We start from the raw sequence: 17,527 nt of genomic DNA on the forward strand, positions 1-17,527 counted from the left end.
TGCCCTTTTCTTACTAGTTTTTTTTCATACATTTAAACATCTTATTTACCCTTTTCTCATTTAAACCAGGCATACCTAGCTGTTTGTGGGTTTCCAGGTGTGTTTGGACATCTGTCTTTTTAAGTTATAAAAAGCTTCTGTTTGGTAAGAAGTTCTTCTCAGAATGTTTTTGCTCCAGTGTTTTCACATCCTCTTAACTAAATTAAGGCAAGAATTTAATGTGTTGGTACATTAAGAGACCATATTAAACCTAGATTTGAAAGAAAAACATGACAGCCAGTATTTGTTGCAGTTTACAACCTTCTAAAAAAACAAAAACTAATAGACTCAAAGTCCAAGTGCATCCTTTTAGTTTGTCAGCTACTAAAGACCTGGGTAGTTTGAAAAAAGCTGTAACTAGTGGAGAGATATTAGTGAATCAGTGAAAGCTAAATTTAATGAAATCCCCATTCAGTTGTAATTTGATGCCTTGTACCTGTTTGCATTTTTTCTGTAGACTGCCTATAGCTGTTAATAGTATTCTATTAATGTTCATTTCTGAGTTTAATCAATAACACTTGCATCAAACCCTTGTTCCTTTAAGCAATTACGGTGGAATAGGTGTGACCACATGTATGTGTGCATTAAAGGAAAATTGGCTGTTGGAAGCATTTGATTTTCACTTAGCAACAATAGACATACTCTTAACTCTTCTCCTTAAAATAATGTGGGATGCAGTGATTTTAAACCAGCTTTAAAAAATAAAAACATGGAATAGCTGCAAGTGACGTAATCTAAGGGTCTTGGAAAAGCAAAAATACGAAAAGTGTACAAGGCAAGATTAAAGTATCTGATCCACCATTAAGTGTATTGAACAGCTTGACTTAATGTGTGTTGCAGTGCAATGTCGTTTTTTGCACTATGATTTTTGTGGGATACATTTGACTATGCATTTAGTCTGGTTAATTGTCAAAATGAGTTGCTGCAGGTTATAACAATCTAAAATGGAACAAGAGTAGAAATCTAAATTGGACAGCTGTAAATTTCCAGATTCAACTATTTCTTCTGGTTAGATTATGCTGAATAGGATATTAAAGTGAGGAGATTCTTATTGATAAGAGATTATAATGTATTTGTCTAATTACCTTTTTCTGCAATTAATTACACCAAATTGCCGTAGGAGAAATTGTCTGGTTAATCAGCCTAACCAGAATTCCTGAATTGATTGGTGTGTGGTTTTGTTCTAGTGTAATAAACATTTGCCCATTTTCAAAAATAGCCTTAAACTTCAATCTTATTGTGTGCATCTCTATTTTCTTACTACAGGGATTTCCTGACTAACACCATCGGTGCATTCTACATAAGTCTCTGTAGAGTGAAGTCGTTGGACATTCCCTATGTAAAATAGGGAGCATGTATTCTAGCCCCAACTCAAAAGAATCTTAAATTTTACTGCTATTATTATGACTCCATTTTACTTCATGCTTTCATGTTTTGTTTATGTATACTTTGTTTTAATGTCATTTATGGAGAAAAATAATGACAAAAATAAGTTGAAATTTGGGCATGTCAGCTGAGAGAGGGGGCACATGGTATCAGTTGTGTTACCAATGATTCTGCTTAATTTAAGATGGTAGCATTGACAGTATTGTTTGGTCATTGTTCTAAAAGGGCTTGCTCACAATTACATTGTGCTCTAAATCAGTGGTTATTAATTCTGGCTCTGGGGACCCCTGTGTCTGCAGGTTTTTGTTCCAACTGGGCCATTAATCACTGGTGCTAATTAATGCCGGTATCTGCTAGCTAGTTTAGACTTTTTTTTTCCTGTTCTTAGTCCTTGGTTTTAGAACTTCCTCAAAGAATGTTATTTCAGCACATATATATTTATTTCCTCTACCTGGTCCTCTATTTCTGACTAAACAGCCCTTAATAGTTCTATGAAAGGACACAAGTGGGAATGATACTAATACAGGCAGCTCTCACAGTGAATCTGTGCCTGAATCCAATTAGCTATATTTCACCCAGCACACTTCAATGATAACAGTCACAAAACTCACTAACGCAGGATTCAAAGTACTTCCGCATTGCATTCAAGATTTTGAGAGCTGAAAGCAAACTGCACAATAAGCTTGCAGTAGAAAACTGAAATAACTTATACTGTGATTAAAAACGTGGATGGAGCAAAAAGCAGAAGAGACCGGCAATCCAGGAATAAGATTTAAAAAACACAGCTGAATAATTGATCATGTTGTTATGATCACCAATACCAGTACGTTTCATTTTCTGGCCCTTACCACTTCTTACATTGTTACAGATTGCTCCAGAGCATAATGCGATTGTTCAAAAATTGTTCAACTGAGCATGTATACTGGGATTAGGAGTTTTTCCAAAAATCATCCATCCATTTTCTGATTGCTTCTACCACTTTAGGATGATGTGGGAGCCGAAATTCAAAAATCAAGTTTAATAAAATTTGTGTTGGTTAAAACATTGCTAACTGATGAATACCTGTACTAGTGTTTGAATGAAAATTGGTATATTAAAGCCCTATCAAATGTTAAGATTTTTCTGTTAGTGAAACTTTAAGCTTTAAAACATACCAATGAAATGGGTCATTTCAAACGATTGTTACATTTAAGAAATGGCCTTGCCAAGCTTTGCCATTGTCAAGATTTATAAAGCTGTGATTTTGGTGTGTTTTATTTGGTTATTGGTTATTTTGCTAGTAGTGATCTTGTTTTAATGCCCAGTCCCAAACAACATTGCAAGTAATGCAGTTCTAAAGCTTTAAAACTGTATTTGTTTTGGATTGCTACAGAATACAGTAAATACAAAACAGCAACAAAATAGGAAAAAAAAGTTTTTTGTCATGTAGTGCAATACTTCTTGAGAAACTGTATTATGACTGCTTACTTTTAAATGCAGTTCTTCGGAAATTATTCCACAGTTCCAGATGCAGACATGTGACACATGTGACACATTAATGTTTTTTTTTTTAAAGGTTTACCCTACTTTCCCTATCCAATCCGTTACTCTGGAGGAGACTTTGAAGACAGATGCTGTTTGTTCATCAGTTATGAATTAAAGGAAATAAAATTGAATTGATTGGTCCTGCTACAAAGTGTATCTCCTCCTACCAAATTGATTTTACAGACTCTTAGATTTAGCACACACAAAAAAAACTTATTCTGGAAAACTCAACGGGGCTAATGAAATATACTGTACATCACAAACCTTTTTAAGGGTGTTCTGTTAACTCTTTAAAATTTGTACAAAGGGAGTTATTATTTTACGGATACGTCTGTTTTTACTCAAATGAAGGCATCTTATAGGAGTTGAAAGACAATACATTAAAATTTAGACTTCTGATGGAATACATGCAATAGGCTTTTAAAAATATGGTTTCATAATACTATTAATATTTTTTACAAGCGTATACAGTACCTTAGCCCTAGCATGCTGGTCTGAGCTCTTATTGTGTCAGGAGAGACTCCGAGCTAAGTTAAAGAGACACAAAGTAACATTGATTTAAATTCAGGAGGTCATTTCAGTTCAAATGGGAGAAGTAAGCAAAGCCAATTCTAAATTCTCCTTTTTCTTCCAAATTCGAGTTTTCGTATACAGCCTGACGAATCTCAGTCGATCAAAATGCGTAGGAGGAATAATGAGGAAGAGAAAAAAAGATTGAATTATTGTTCTTTTTCGTGAAATATTAAAAAAAAACATTAGAACATTAAAACCCATTTCGCCATTTGTATAATAAGTATCTGTACTAGGGAATATTAGTAGCGTTGCCAGGTTTTTCTCTTGAGTCATTGCAGTTTGTTACTAGCGTAGGTAAAACAACAACATAAAATAGTACAAGCTGCCACTAGATCGGCAGTGTGGCTAATTGGGTTTAGCGTGTGTATAGCATTATACAATATCACAGGAAGACTGCTGTCATTTTTTCCCCTTAATCACAATGTTAATGACCGTAAAGGCAGCCAGTTTAAAAGGAGATCTTGACCGGCATATCAGATAGTTATTCTGGTGACTTCGTAGCATGCACATGAAAGAACAGCCTTTTAATGTTTCAGATGGAAGCTGGGGGATATTTCTTTTTATATGCAGCACCATAGTGATTTTTTAAAAATATATGTCTATTGATGTATTATAGGAAATGTGTTAAACGCAACACCAGTCATTCAACTAATTGTCCTTTCATTTATAAAAGAAAATAATGCAAAACAAACATGCTGACAATCTCATTACTAAAGACTTTTTTTCTTTAAACGGAGAGTTAATAAACGGCCAGGTTAGGTATTCTTTTTAATGGCGGCCTAATGGTGTAGAAAAGAATAAAACTTCCAGTAATTAACCAACCGTAAACAGGAGGACGTTTTTTTAATCCTGAGCAGTCAAGAGAGTTTGAAAATGTCACCACCGATGTCTGGGAATGGCAGTGTACAATCTGGGATTCCGCCCTTCTCCATCTCTTTCTCAGGCTCTGGGTTCCTGGCGGTTTACCAGCTTGGTGCTGCCCAGTGTCTGTTTGACCTGGCCCCTGGGGTTATACACGCAGCGCCCAAGGTGTTCGGCGCGTCCGCGGGGTCGCTAGCTGCAGCAGCCGTTGTCTGCGGAGCAAATATGGGTAAGTAAAAACAGCTTTCATCTCTTCTTTGGAGCATCTGCAATTTCTTTATTTCCCCACATTTCTGCCTTTCCATCACTTTGGTAAAGGTTTATCTTGGTCTCAACCAGCCATAAACCTTGTTTCTTGGCTCATGTTTGTATTTTTATCAGTAAATTCCAGTCTGTTTTTTTCTTTCTTGTTGCTGGTGAGAGGTTCCTATGCTGTGGTGTAGAACTTGTAATTGTAGAATTTTAGTCTTCTAGGAACTGCGGCTTTGATACCTTCACTCCTGTGAGGTTTTTGACGATTTCACCGACTGTTGTTTTAAATTCAATTCAAGCTTTATTATTCCATTGGGGAAATTTGTTTGTTTTAATGTTTACTTTGACAATCTTGATCATTTTTCTGTCGTCAGCTGAGGAGGATTTTCCTGTTTGATTAGTAATTATACCTGTCGTTTCTTTTTACTTCAATATATTCCAATACCGATTATTTCCATGTGCTCAGTTTCTGTGTTGTGGTCCTCAGTGAGTTGTTCTGTTCTCTTAGTTTCAAAATTGCCTGCCTTTTTTAAAACAGAAATAGCTTTGGTTTTCATTTTGGCTTTCAACTATAAACTTCAAAAACTGAAGGCAAAGCAAGATAGGTTGATAGGATTTCATAAGTACCCAATTACTTAACAACAGACTCCTGACCAACAGGAGACACCTGTTATTCAGCTGTCTTAAAGCATTTGCTCCTTCAAAAAAAAAAAGATCAACTCGCAGTTTAATTAGGTGGAATTGAATTGACTTTATTTTAGACATTAAAATAAAATGTCTAGGAATTCTATTCTCTGTCAGTTAATAGTGCAAATTCCACTTTGTATTTCACTGTCCCAGTGCTTTTGGAAGTCATTTTAATTTCTGTAAATGCAAAAAACACCATCATAGGGTTTTCTCTGTTTCAGTTCTAATTGAAGTTAAATATTATATTACAATAACAATTTATTTTAAAAACGTTTCTGCAAATTATCAGTATTGTATTTGTTAATATTTTTTTGATGAAGCTGACATAAAAGCAATTTATTGTGTGATTTAGTACAGAGAGATGTTAATATTCTCCATAATATCTGCACTCCACTCTGTGCTCCAGTGGTTCTGCTTTCAGTCTGTGACCACGTCTTCTCTGGTACAGAGTGCATGCGTGATGAAATGCTTGCTACAGCCCGGGCGAGCAGGAAGCACCTGCTGGGTCCCCTGCACCCTTCCTTCAATGTCTTCAAGCTGCTGGAGTGCTGCCTGCACCGGAGTCTGCCAGACAATGCCCACGAACTGGCCACTGGGCGCCTCTACATCTCCATGACCCGCCTGATGGATGGAGAGAACATCCTGATGTCAGACTTCATGTCAAAAGAAGAGCTTGTTCAGGTGAACACTGTCCACTGGTTTCAGTGGTATTAGAAAAGAGGACAGTTCATTATTTAATATACAGCCTTAAAGAGGGATGCCTAGGATCAATATAGATTGATGTCTGCTTTGTTAATTGAGCCTCATTTTCTTCCCTTTCTTTAAATAAATGCTGAAATGTTTCAAATATATATTTGTTTACCTGTAGGAGTAACAGCATTAGGGAAGTCAACATCTCAGACATCTGTGGCACATTTAACAGTTCTATGCCGAGTGCAACTGGCAGCCTCCTTTCACCAGTGAATGTCTGTATGATGTGTTTATACAAACCACAGTGCTTTAAACAGGGCAGTCCAGTCCTGGTCTTGGAGGGCTGGTACGATGTGTGCTCTTTACAATCAGAGCCTAAAGAGCTGGAAGAAGCAGTTAAATGAGTTTGATTGCAGTTATAATGACATGGTTTAGGTCATTAGGAAATGAGTAAGACACCAGTACAGGACATGCCTGGCACCTGGAATCACTTTGTCATGCTGACCAGCTTCTAGTGTATTTATCTTAGAACTCTAACATTGTTTCTCTATTTTACTACACTTAAGAATCCTTCTCAGGCTTTTGATCATTTTATGAGATTTTCATTTGTTTGTTTTTGGGATCCAGACAGAATTTGAACATGTTTTTGCCTTTCTCTCTTATCGTCATCTGAATTGAAAGCCCCTCCTAAATCCACATAAAACCTCCAACTCCTTTAGTAGAGCTAAGGTCTTCCTTGCTATTATGATTGACTTCAGAGAGAGAAAATCTCACACATGAAAATCCCAGTTAACAGTCACAGGTGGGCCACATTGCTGTGTGAGTTCAAAAGAACAGCTCAGTGAGAGGAGCTGTATGATTTACAATCAAATGTAGAAGGACTGTTTTTCCAATCAAAAGAGAAGAAGGACTGTTTTTTGAGTAATAAGAGTTAATGCTTAATGCTATTAAATTGCATTTCATGCAATTTTTCAAATAGAGAGTATATCATTATTGGAATGCTCAAAACAAAATGGTTAGAAGTTAAATGTCCAATTACATTTCTCTTTCTTAATCCCGAAGGTATGTCAGGAAATAGTTACAATAAAGCGTGGATATACCATATGGTATTTTTTAATAATAACTATTGACTAATGGTGCTGTCACCCCTGTTATCCTCACTTGGTCTTGATTGTATTAAAACACTAATGCAGACATTCCTTCTAGAAAGTGTTCTGCCTTGTCTACCATTTAGTTTCAGCTGTTATTATTCCATGACATTAGTTAAAATCTGGAGTTCTGTATCTCTCAGTTCTGGAGTTGGTATTAGAATGATGTGGTCTGTAGCTTACTCCTAACTCTTTGAAGGTTTGTTATACTTGACCCATATAGATTTTAAAACCCTTCACTCATCTAGGTTTCTGTGCCTGAAAACACTTTCACATTGCAGAATTTCCAACTTGAATGTTTCCATACTATATGGAAATTGTGAACATCCCACCTTTGCGTCACCACTCAGGTACCAGCAAAGACCCATGATCGAAGAAAAGGCTTATAATTCATATCAGAGCCATGTCTTTGCCGTCTCTGACAAGGATTTTGAAGGTTTCATTGACTTGCTAATCAACTTCAAATCAGTAACTATAATTACACAAATGACATTGCTAGTGCAGTAGCTGTCTTATGTCCTTCATGCATTTTATTCTTATGAATATCGCAGAGTGAAATTATAGTACAAAATGATAGGTTTGAGAGAGGACTTAATATTTAATAATATTTTTCTCCTACTAGAAAGTACTCCCGACTAGTAAGCACTGTAAGAAAATATTTCTCCCTTAAGTGTTACGTCTTCACTTGCAGGCACTGTTATGCAGCTGCTTTGTTCCTTTCTACTGTGGGCTGAAGCCCCCGAGTTTCCGCGGAGAGGTGAGATTCAGAATTCCTCGTCTTGCTGTGCTTTGTCCATCCTCGACTCCATCACTCCAGTTTACTGTAGATGTAATCCATCAGGTCTGGGCAGATGGCCTTGACCATTGAATGGTTTCTATTGACCTTCTTATGCACATCATGTTCTTACCCATGTGTTGCATGAATTGAATAGCTATTCGCCTTTACTGACAGGATTCCTGAAATTCCAATTGATCTACTATAGCTGCAACTAAAATTTGCATTGAAGTAGTAGTTTGTGATTTCACTTGTTCAGACTGCTTGGTGAATAATTTATATAGCTAAATACAGTATACAGGCTTGGGGTGGTGACAGTAAAATCTAAAACAAAATCTTTGCTGTTATTAAAATATATTTCAAAATAAGATTTAACATTATGACCTGAGAAGGAAAATTTCAGTTTTAAACTTCCTATTGCAGAGACAGTTCTGACTTCTGAGAGAGCCTAACCTGGATTCAGGCTCAAGTCCATAGGACTGCACCTCTGAAATCTACAGGCCATCTCAAACAGTCAACTGAATACTACAGGCCATCTCAAACAGTCAACACATAGTCAAGGCTCAAGGCTGACAACATTAGGGGATGTATGATTTCCCAAATCCCAGATATTTTTTCTTATTGTAGGTTTTGTAATAAAAACAGTCTTTGGCTTCAATTTTAGTAGAATAAATTGATAATAGAATACAGTGAACATTTATTACAAACATTGTGAAATATCCATTATGTCTATCATAAACGGTGTAACATTAGCCTGTTTACATTTAGACATACTTTACTGTTAAACTAAAGAATGAATGGACTAAACTACTGTTGTTCTACTAGTCTATAAATATTTTCAATAGTATTCTCTAGAATATCAGACAATTGTTTTTAGGTGAAGCTGACATTCAAACTTTTTTATTTGTGATTTTGGGCATAGCATTACATTGATGGAGGCTTCACTAACATCCAGCCCATCCAGGACTCCAGCCTCACCCTAACAGTGTCTCCTTTTGCTGGTGAGGTGGACATCTGCCCCTGCGACCAGCCCCCCAGCTTCTACCATGTGCACGTGAACAGTTTTAACTTCCAGTTCACACTGCAAAACTTTTTCCGAATGATGGATGCGCTCTTCCCCCCTACCAGCGTGGTAAGATCCTCTCACGAAAACTGATAATGCATGTCTGTAGCCTCCAAATGTATGAAACAGCAAAGTCAAAACTGTTGTTTTTGTTTTACATGATCATGAGATTTGAATCATTTCACTAATCTGAATGAAAGTACAATACAAAATATATTTTACTTTTGGATTTTTACATGCATATACAGTATTTGTTCATATTAAAGCAAAACATACTTTATCAACTGAGTGATTTGAAGAGACCATGAATACTGGGCTACATTTCCTTTAAGTGCATTTCAGTATTGGTATTTGGTTGCATAATTGTTAAGGATGTCTATGTCTCCCTGAGCTCACCAAACTCTATGTGTGATCATCTGAGATGCTTTGCTAAGCCGTCAGGGACTGCCGTGAGTGAGACAGGTCATGATATCACCTCAATCATGCTTCAGAATTTGCTTGGAAGTACAAAAATGAGGAGTGTTTTGGGTGTTTTGTGAGAAGATGAAAGTGATAAAAAGGTAGCCACCCTGAGTCCATTTTCAAACAGATGTGGAAAGCTTTTTACATTGAAACCATTGTTCCTTTGGTCAGAAATTTAATTAGGTCCATTTTAACATTGTTTAAGAGACTTTTTTGATAGGGTTATAAGGTCACTGCTTCAGATGCAATTGGCTACAGTAGATTGTCCATTCATTCACCATCTTAAAAGAAACTGGCTGACTGAGCGCAGATCAAGGATGCAGAAACAAAGGGAAATTTGAAATCATTCAGGACAGTAAAAATAGACTATCTGTTATACAGAGAGTCAAGGAAGTCTGCAACGAATCCCTTTCCCATGCTATTGAAGCTGACATTTTGGGTTCCTTCAGGAAATGAATTGATGGGATTATGTTTAAGCTAACAGCAGCCAAACATGCAAGTTTGCAAAATGATTTCCTCTGATTTGTAATTTACACTTGGAACTGTAAAAATACATTTATAAGATACAGGAAATACTGGAAAAGCAAAACATATAAAAATACGTTTCAGTTTTCTCAGTGACAAACCTACTCTCCATAAATATTTCTGCACCGTTACACTGCTTCCCCATATGTTGTCTCTTTTAAATATGAAACATGTTTATTTAGACAGATAATTATGCAAATTCATTAATTGTGTACATATAGTAGATATTAACATTACAGTTTTTTAACCTGTTTTAATCTCAGAGTTGCTTTTAAGTAAAGCGATAGAAATTTGCCTAAGCTGTTCATTCTATAAGCAGCCATTTAATATTAGCTATCAGTAATATGTGCAATCAGACTTAATGACAGATGACCAGCCTTTTACCTTTTGCTACAGATGTCTTTTACTACAGAAACGTTAGACGGTGAGTTTTATAATCCCAAACAGATGTTTGTTGCTGGGTTAAGTATTGGGGTTATTATTTTAAGCATATTCACTCTAGCCATTTTAGCAAACTGCCTCGCAATTAATCTGTACTCAGGATGGAAAACACACAGTTGGTTCACTGCGGCGGACCAGCCCTTTATTTCTTATTGCCTCAATGTATAAAACAGGGCTTCAGACCCTTGCTAGCAACAACAAAACACTGACCCTTCCCACATTCATGAACATTTGTCTATTTGTGGTCCTAATCTCACATGAAGGAATGCATTTGACTTAACTGCCTTTACTGCATTGTCAGAAATTGCTTTACGTAAGTGGAGGCATTTAGTAACATTGTGCTGAAGTGCACAGTTAATAATGCATAAGTGGTAAGATATAGCTTTTAGTGAGTTCTGTTACCTAAGATAGAGAGCAAAGCCCAACAATGATGTTTTACATGAAGGAGAGGTTACTGTACATGTATCTATCAGATTTGAATGGATTTGTGTGCTTCTTGCTGCTGTGAAGTGAGACTGATTTACTGTATATGCTGCTTGGCTCCTCAGAATATAAGTAGTCTGAATTGCTTTGTGAATAACAGACGTTAGAGAGATAGATAATGAGAAGCATTAAAATGTAACAATAGGCTACAAATACGCCCATCTAGGTTTTCTGTATACAGTATATCTATGAAATAGTATGAATGACATTTATGCATTTTAACTCTATAACATACAAAAGATACAGTATCTGTGATGTGTTGTCCACACTGTTGCAAATATATGACTATTGTAGCCAAACTGTGCATAACTGGGAAGAATGAACTTAAATAAACAATCTGTTTCATTAACAAAAACATTACTTATTACTTGCACATAATAAATCAGTGAATCTGGTTTTCAATGCCATACCCTTTTTTCAATGTGTGTACCCATATGTATATACTGTACTATATGTACTGGTATGTATTTTTTTCTTCTCATTTTTAGGCACTAAAAAGGGCATATTACCATGGATACCAGGATGCTGTATTCTTTCTGCAAGCAAATGGTAAACAACATGTTAGATCCAAATGATCTGTCCTTATCCTAAGGTTTCATTGCGGGGGTTCTTTAGACCAGCACTCTATAACTACCATATGAAAATTGAGAAAAGGGCAATTACTGTATATGCCTCAATTCATACATCCGCCGTACAGCAATTCATTTTTTAAATCATTAGAACCCTTTTAAGCAGTCTTTGACAGTTGTGTGAAGCAAAGGAGAGAGAAGAAAGATCCATTTGTTCTAGAATCCTTAGAGAACTTATTGTTCTAGAATGTATTGGTAAAAGTTCACACAAGCAGGGCTCAGGCAGAAATATCTGAGAACACTAGTATCTGTGCCAGCAGCTATATCACCCTGCAGCTCTCAACTGGCTACCCACTAAAGCTAAGCAGGGTTGAGCCTGGTCAGAACCTGGATGTGAGAACTCCTGGGAAGTTATGGTTGCTGCTGGAAGTAGTGTAAGTGGAGCCAGTGGGGGGCACCCACCCTGCGGTCTTTGTGGGTCCTAAAACCCCAGTATAGTGGCTGTACTGTGTACTGTAGAGGGTACCGTCTTTTGGATGAAACGTTAAACTGAGGTCCTGACTCTTAGTGGTCATTAAAGATCCCAGCATTTCTAGATAAGAGTAAGAAGTTATCCAGGTGTTTGGGCCAAATTTCTCCCCTTGGCCTACAAATTGTCCCCATGTATGATTGGCTGGAACTTGCCCTGCAGTGGACTAGCGCTCTGTCCAGGGTGTACCCTGCCTTGCGCTCGTTGCTTGCCAGGTAGGCTCCGGCTTCAACACTGTATGGTATAAAGCAGTTTGGCAAATGACATGACATGGCACTGGTGTCTGCCAGTTTGCTATATACTGCAAAATCGATAGTATTAAAATCATTATAGACCTAGGACAAATTGAGTTACGTTTGATCTTTTTTTTGTACATTACATATTTCAGCAATATCAGAAATTATTCAAATATTATTATCTGAAGTTAATATAATTTGAAAATATTCAACTTTTTTTTTACAAACACAGGGATCATAATCTAATTGTAGGATCATAATTGTGCTTATTCTGTATTACTGTTTCAATTGTGTATTCACCAATAATTGAAAATCTTTCCATATTTTCAATACATTTATCACAAACCAACACAGATTAACATATTCAGATATATAAACATGATACATTTAAAATTTCTTATTGTTGCCATCAATGTAGAATTTGTTTGAATAGTATTTTTGATGAGGGTTTGTCCTATATTTAATGATAAGCAAGTTTAAATGATTGATGGTCACTAAGGACTTTACAGATCAGAGTTGTCAGTACTGTGTTTGGTGAAAACAGACATTTTGAGCTGTTTTAATTTTAAAATACATTTCCTTTGTGTACTGGTGTTCTGCAATGTGTACAAATGTTTAGAAGTAAGAAAAATCATTTTTGAACAACAGGTTAACAATAGAAAAAAATAATTATATACAAGGATTATATTTGGTGTATCCTACACTGAGTGTACAATAAAACTAGAATATAAATGTTTAACTATGATATACCAGTAGCTCCTACAATATACAGTAGCTGTTTTGTAAGGATAATACAGAAAAAACATACTATTTGCTAGTATTATTTAGAATTAAAAATGTGATAGAATCTGCCCTACCTAAAGTGACAGTTGACCAGAGATGGGAACCTTTCCAATTAAAAATGACTGAACCTGGGAACATAGCCCATGATTCTGACTGTCACATGCATTCACACCTCTTCTAAAAACAAAGTCGCTGCTGGCATATGCCAAAATATGCATGAGCACGCCCCTTTAGAGTCATGTGACCTCTGGTTTAAACTGTAGGTCGACACAAGGTTACCTACTCCTTTCTTTGAGCTTATTCCAGTGGCAAGGACACTTCAGAGATGCAGGCAAGTTACTGTAGACTTCATTCGTTTAATATGAAATAATTAATTGTATTTGACAAGAAGAGAAATCTGCTTTGATTTGTTTTGGATGCATACTGTAAGTGCTGTTGCCAATTGCTTTCTTGCTTCACTATCACCCTTTTGCAAGACTTTTTCACCGTACATTCCTAGGAAAACTTTAATGCATCATGTTCTTGGCTTAAATTTACAGAAAAACATCTGCAGCATACATTTTCATACTTGTTTTCCAGATTTATCTTTTGCACTTTTCAAAAATCTTGTTTTCTGTTGGCAACATCAGAAGTAAATTTTACACTGTGAAACATTTTTCATTCTTATAAAGAAATAAGGGCTAAAGCTTTTATATGTGCGATGTTGACTGTCACATGTTATTGTACTGTATGACTGTTACTATTATCATTACCCCCAAAGTACCATGTACCACAGTATAAGGACTAAATGACAAATGTAAGGTTTAATACATACAAAAATTACATTTTTTAATCAAATTTCTTCATTTTTATGTACCTTGAGACTTTAAAGCCTTCACTTCCATACTTCCATACAAAAAAAATGTCACCTCATTTTGTACATATTCATAGATCTGATGGGAAATCGGCTGCCTCAGGCGAGTGGCTCCCTGTCTCTGGACGGCCTGTGCTCTGGTAGTGTGAGGGATCACCTGGGAGGTCTGGAGGAGACAGAGCAGGAAGAAGCGGGTACGCCACCATGCCTGGAAGGAAGCTCTGATACACAAGAATACCGGGATGCCCTGGAGGACTGGAGCTGGAATCTGAGCTCAATGGAACAAGCGGTGTACTGCAGCCTGCCTGCATGGCTGCAAGGAGGTGTGCTTTATTTTTTGGATCTAATTAATATGTATTTATTGAGACTTGTTTTAATGTTCCTATCTTGTAGCCTGATTTTATGAGGTCTTGGAGGGTAAGCAAAGTTGGGTCAGGTAGGTACTGGGGTGGGAGAAAATCAATTTGTCTCTGTACGTGGTGTTTTTGGTCTGGTAGGTGGTGCTATTCCTGCTCTTAGCCATGAAACATCCATCCATTCTGCAATCACTTTATCTAGTGAAGGGTTGCAGGAGGTGGGATCCAGAACCTAACCCAGCAAGCAATGCATATACCTACATGATCACGAGGAGAAAATACAAATCCCACACAGATAGCACCCCAGGAATGAATACCCAGGGCCCCAGTGCTGTTAGGCAGCAGTGTTAACCAATGTGGTTTAGAGTCGAGTCAGGGAGAATATACAAACTCTACACAGATGGCACCCCAGGTCCAGAATTGACAGCATTGCAAGACAGCATTGCTTACCACTGCACCACTGTTCCAACTGCATCCTGACAAGATGTCCATCGAAATTGACCATGGATGGCGTCTTGGTTAAATTTTGTTTTGGGCTTGCAGAACGTGGTCTTCCTTATATTCCCCTGTAATTATTTGACATACTGTAGGAGTTTCTGTCATGCGTTAGGGCTGCTGGCACATACAAGTAAATCCTGCAGCGTATTACCTGAGTGGGTGCTGCTCTTCAGTGGTAGGATCCTGTATCCATGTATAAAGCACTTCTGGATCATTTGGCTATTGTTATATACTGTATTTGCATGTGTTGTGTTATTTGGTGAGATTAGTAAAGTTATCCAAATACCCCATCATTTTCACTAACTGTGTAAACAGATTTATCCATGCATTATCAGAAAGATACCCCTCCTTGTAAGACAAGAAGCCTGAACTGGAAACAGAAGGCCCAAGGAGGTACTGAGATCATGGCTGCTCCATTTTGGATCGGAAATTCTATTTTTAATTATAGTCATCCACTGCAGCTGAAATTCTGCTTTTTAATTTTCTTATTTTTGTCAGTGTGTTTGATTAATGATCAGTAACAGGGGCTTTACATGGTAACACTGGTTCTGAATGTGTCTGTTCTAGCGTTGTTGTGCAACCTGAGGGGCTTTCAGAACAGCTCTGTCTCTGCGCGCTTGATCTCCTATCTACTTCTTCCCTACACACTTCCTGCTGTCATGTTCTTCTTCTTTAGTCACAGGTAAGGAATCTAGTTATTTTTACATCCTTGCACAATACGAATCATCCAAATGGACAGCAGCACCTAAACAATCATAAATGGGAAAACCACCTTTTGTCTACTTTGTGTGCAAATCAGTATGTACTCTGACTTGAGTGACAAACACACCTAGAAAAGGACAGTTTGCAAGCAGAGAGCAGATGAATCAGAATAATTAGACAAGTTAACTGCAATATGGAGTGTATCTGTCTTCCTGTTCATGTTTAAGTAGTACTGCCGAAGGCCTTGTTAGAATCTGTGAGTCACTGGAGATTCCTATATGTTCCTTGTGTTTTCTCTAACTAGATTGCTAATCAAGTTAAAAGATCTTCCAGAGGAAGCATTTTGGCTGTGGGAGGATATGAAGCAGATAGCGTATTTCCTCAAAAATATTTTAGTCCGAAGCCTTCAGAAGAACTTGGCAGACAGGTAAGACCTAGAACACCAACGAGAGCTCTGAAGAAAAAGGATCATTATAAATAAGTGGCCTTCGGACCTTGAATTATTCTTAAAGTCTACCAATACAAAACTAAAGCACTTGGTAGGATGGATATTATGATGCTTTCAAAAAATGTTATTCTATAAGTACAATGTGCCTCCCTTGAACAATGCACAGCCGACTGCATTAAATTATTTTAATTTTTTAATTAAATTTTTAATTTTAATTTTAAGCAAAAACACAGCAAATGACAGATGAAACAAAACAATGTTGTTTAGAAAAATAAACTGAAAATGAAAATTAGTTTCCAAAACTAAAATATTGCAGGTGATTGTGCTCAAATCTACCTTCCTTGCTTTAATCACTAAATATTTATTCAAGCATCTCTTGCGCATGTTTAGAGGTCATCCAGATTTACTAGATGACAAGAAGAAATTATTTACATAGGTTGCTTCATCAAGTTACCTATGTGATACTTGTAATGCACATTTCTCTTAACTTGCATGTAATACACTGTAATTATGAACATTAAATTTCATTTACACTTTTTGTATAGCATGTTATATGCAGGTTTATGATGTTTGCTGCCTGTTTCAAGTCATTACAGTCAATGGCACGATTATTAATGTGAACGAGGAAGAATGTTTAGTCTTGGGTCACTCTTTCACTACTTCTTATTGTCTGTACTTTAATCAGATTACATCTAAACCCATTACACTAGATGCCTCTGGCTTTTAGTCTTGCAGCTTGCCAAATAATGGTCATTTACCAATATACCAGTCCAATAGTATTCATACTTGTCTGTATTGTGTTGTTTGCAGATTTACAGCTGGATCTGACTTTTCTTCTGGGGTGGATCTCCTGACAAAGCCAGAAAGAAAACGCATTCCCCCTGACCTCCATCAGCAATCAGCACTGCATCTTCGGCTCTCCACTTCCAGTAGCTCCTTCATGGACAACACTGATGAGCAGTCTGATGTATACCACGATTCACTTGAGTTTACCTTCCTGCTCAATCTGCAGTTAGCATTGGAGGGGCAGCCCAGCCAGGGAGCTCTAAAGGAAAGCAAAGACAACCTACCCTTGGAGTTTGAAGCCAGTCTAGAAGAAGTGCCAAGTTCCTCAAGCATCTGCTGTGAGAAAGACCAAGTGAATCCATCCCAAGAGCCTGGGGTTGAGGTTAATGGATTGCTGCCCCCTCTACACTTGACCTGCTCATCTTAAAACTTTGGGAGCCCTGGGATGCCAGGGGCACCAGCTTCTCGAGCTCCAGGAAGACCACAGAAAATATTCAGTCTACATCTGCCCTACACGAACATAATTAAGAAAACGAACATAATTAAAACACTGTTCCCAATTCTCAGTAAAATCAGATAAGTGAGAATTAGGGTACGCTCATCAGGTAAGTCTTGTGCACAGCACAGGCCACATGACCCTTGGGGACAGAGCAGAGTCACGTGGCCCCTGGGAGGATGTTGCAGAGGTCAAACAACTTCTTTTACATGTCTCAGCAGAGGTCATGGGAGCTTTGGGGATGTTGTCGAGGTCTCACAACCTCAGAGAAGCATCGCAGCAGAGGTCATGCAAAATCAAATCTTTCCAACTGTATCTGAATCTCATAAAGCGTCATTCACTGAAATAAATATTTCCTGGAA

General features: G+C 37.3%; 1 protein-coding gene across 1 annotated transcript; it reads left to right on the forward strand.

The window, feature by feature from the left end:
• The first annotated feature begins 4,087 nt into the window (after positions 1 to 4,087).
• On the forward strand, positions 4,088 to 17,527 carry LOC102689456 (1-acylglycerol-3-phosphate O-acyltransferase Pnpla3-like). The gene is made up of 9 exons (XM_015342077.2): positions 4,088 to 4,612; positions 5,771 to 6,003; positions 7,852 to 7,917; positions 8,858 to 9,067; positions 11,398 to 11,458; positions 13,957 to 14,202; positions 15,301 to 15,415; positions 15,740 to 15,862; positions 16,694 to 17,527. Exons 1-9 carry the CDS (start codon positions 4,396 to 4,398, stop codon positions 17,094 to 17,096), a joined length of 1,674 nt encoding a protein of 557 aa, XP_015197563.2. The 5' UTR covers positions 4,088 to 4,395; the 3' UTR covers positions 17,097 to 17,527.

The sequence above is a fragment of the Lepisosteus oculatus genome, chromosome 5 (assembly GCF_040954835.1).
Source record: "Lepisosteus oculatus isolate fLepOcu1 chromosome 5, fLepOcu1.hap2, whole genome shotgun sequence".
NCBI classification, from domain to species: Eukaryota; Metazoa; Chordata; class Actinopteri; order Semionotiformes; family Lepisosteidae; genus Lepisosteus; species Lepisosteus oculatus.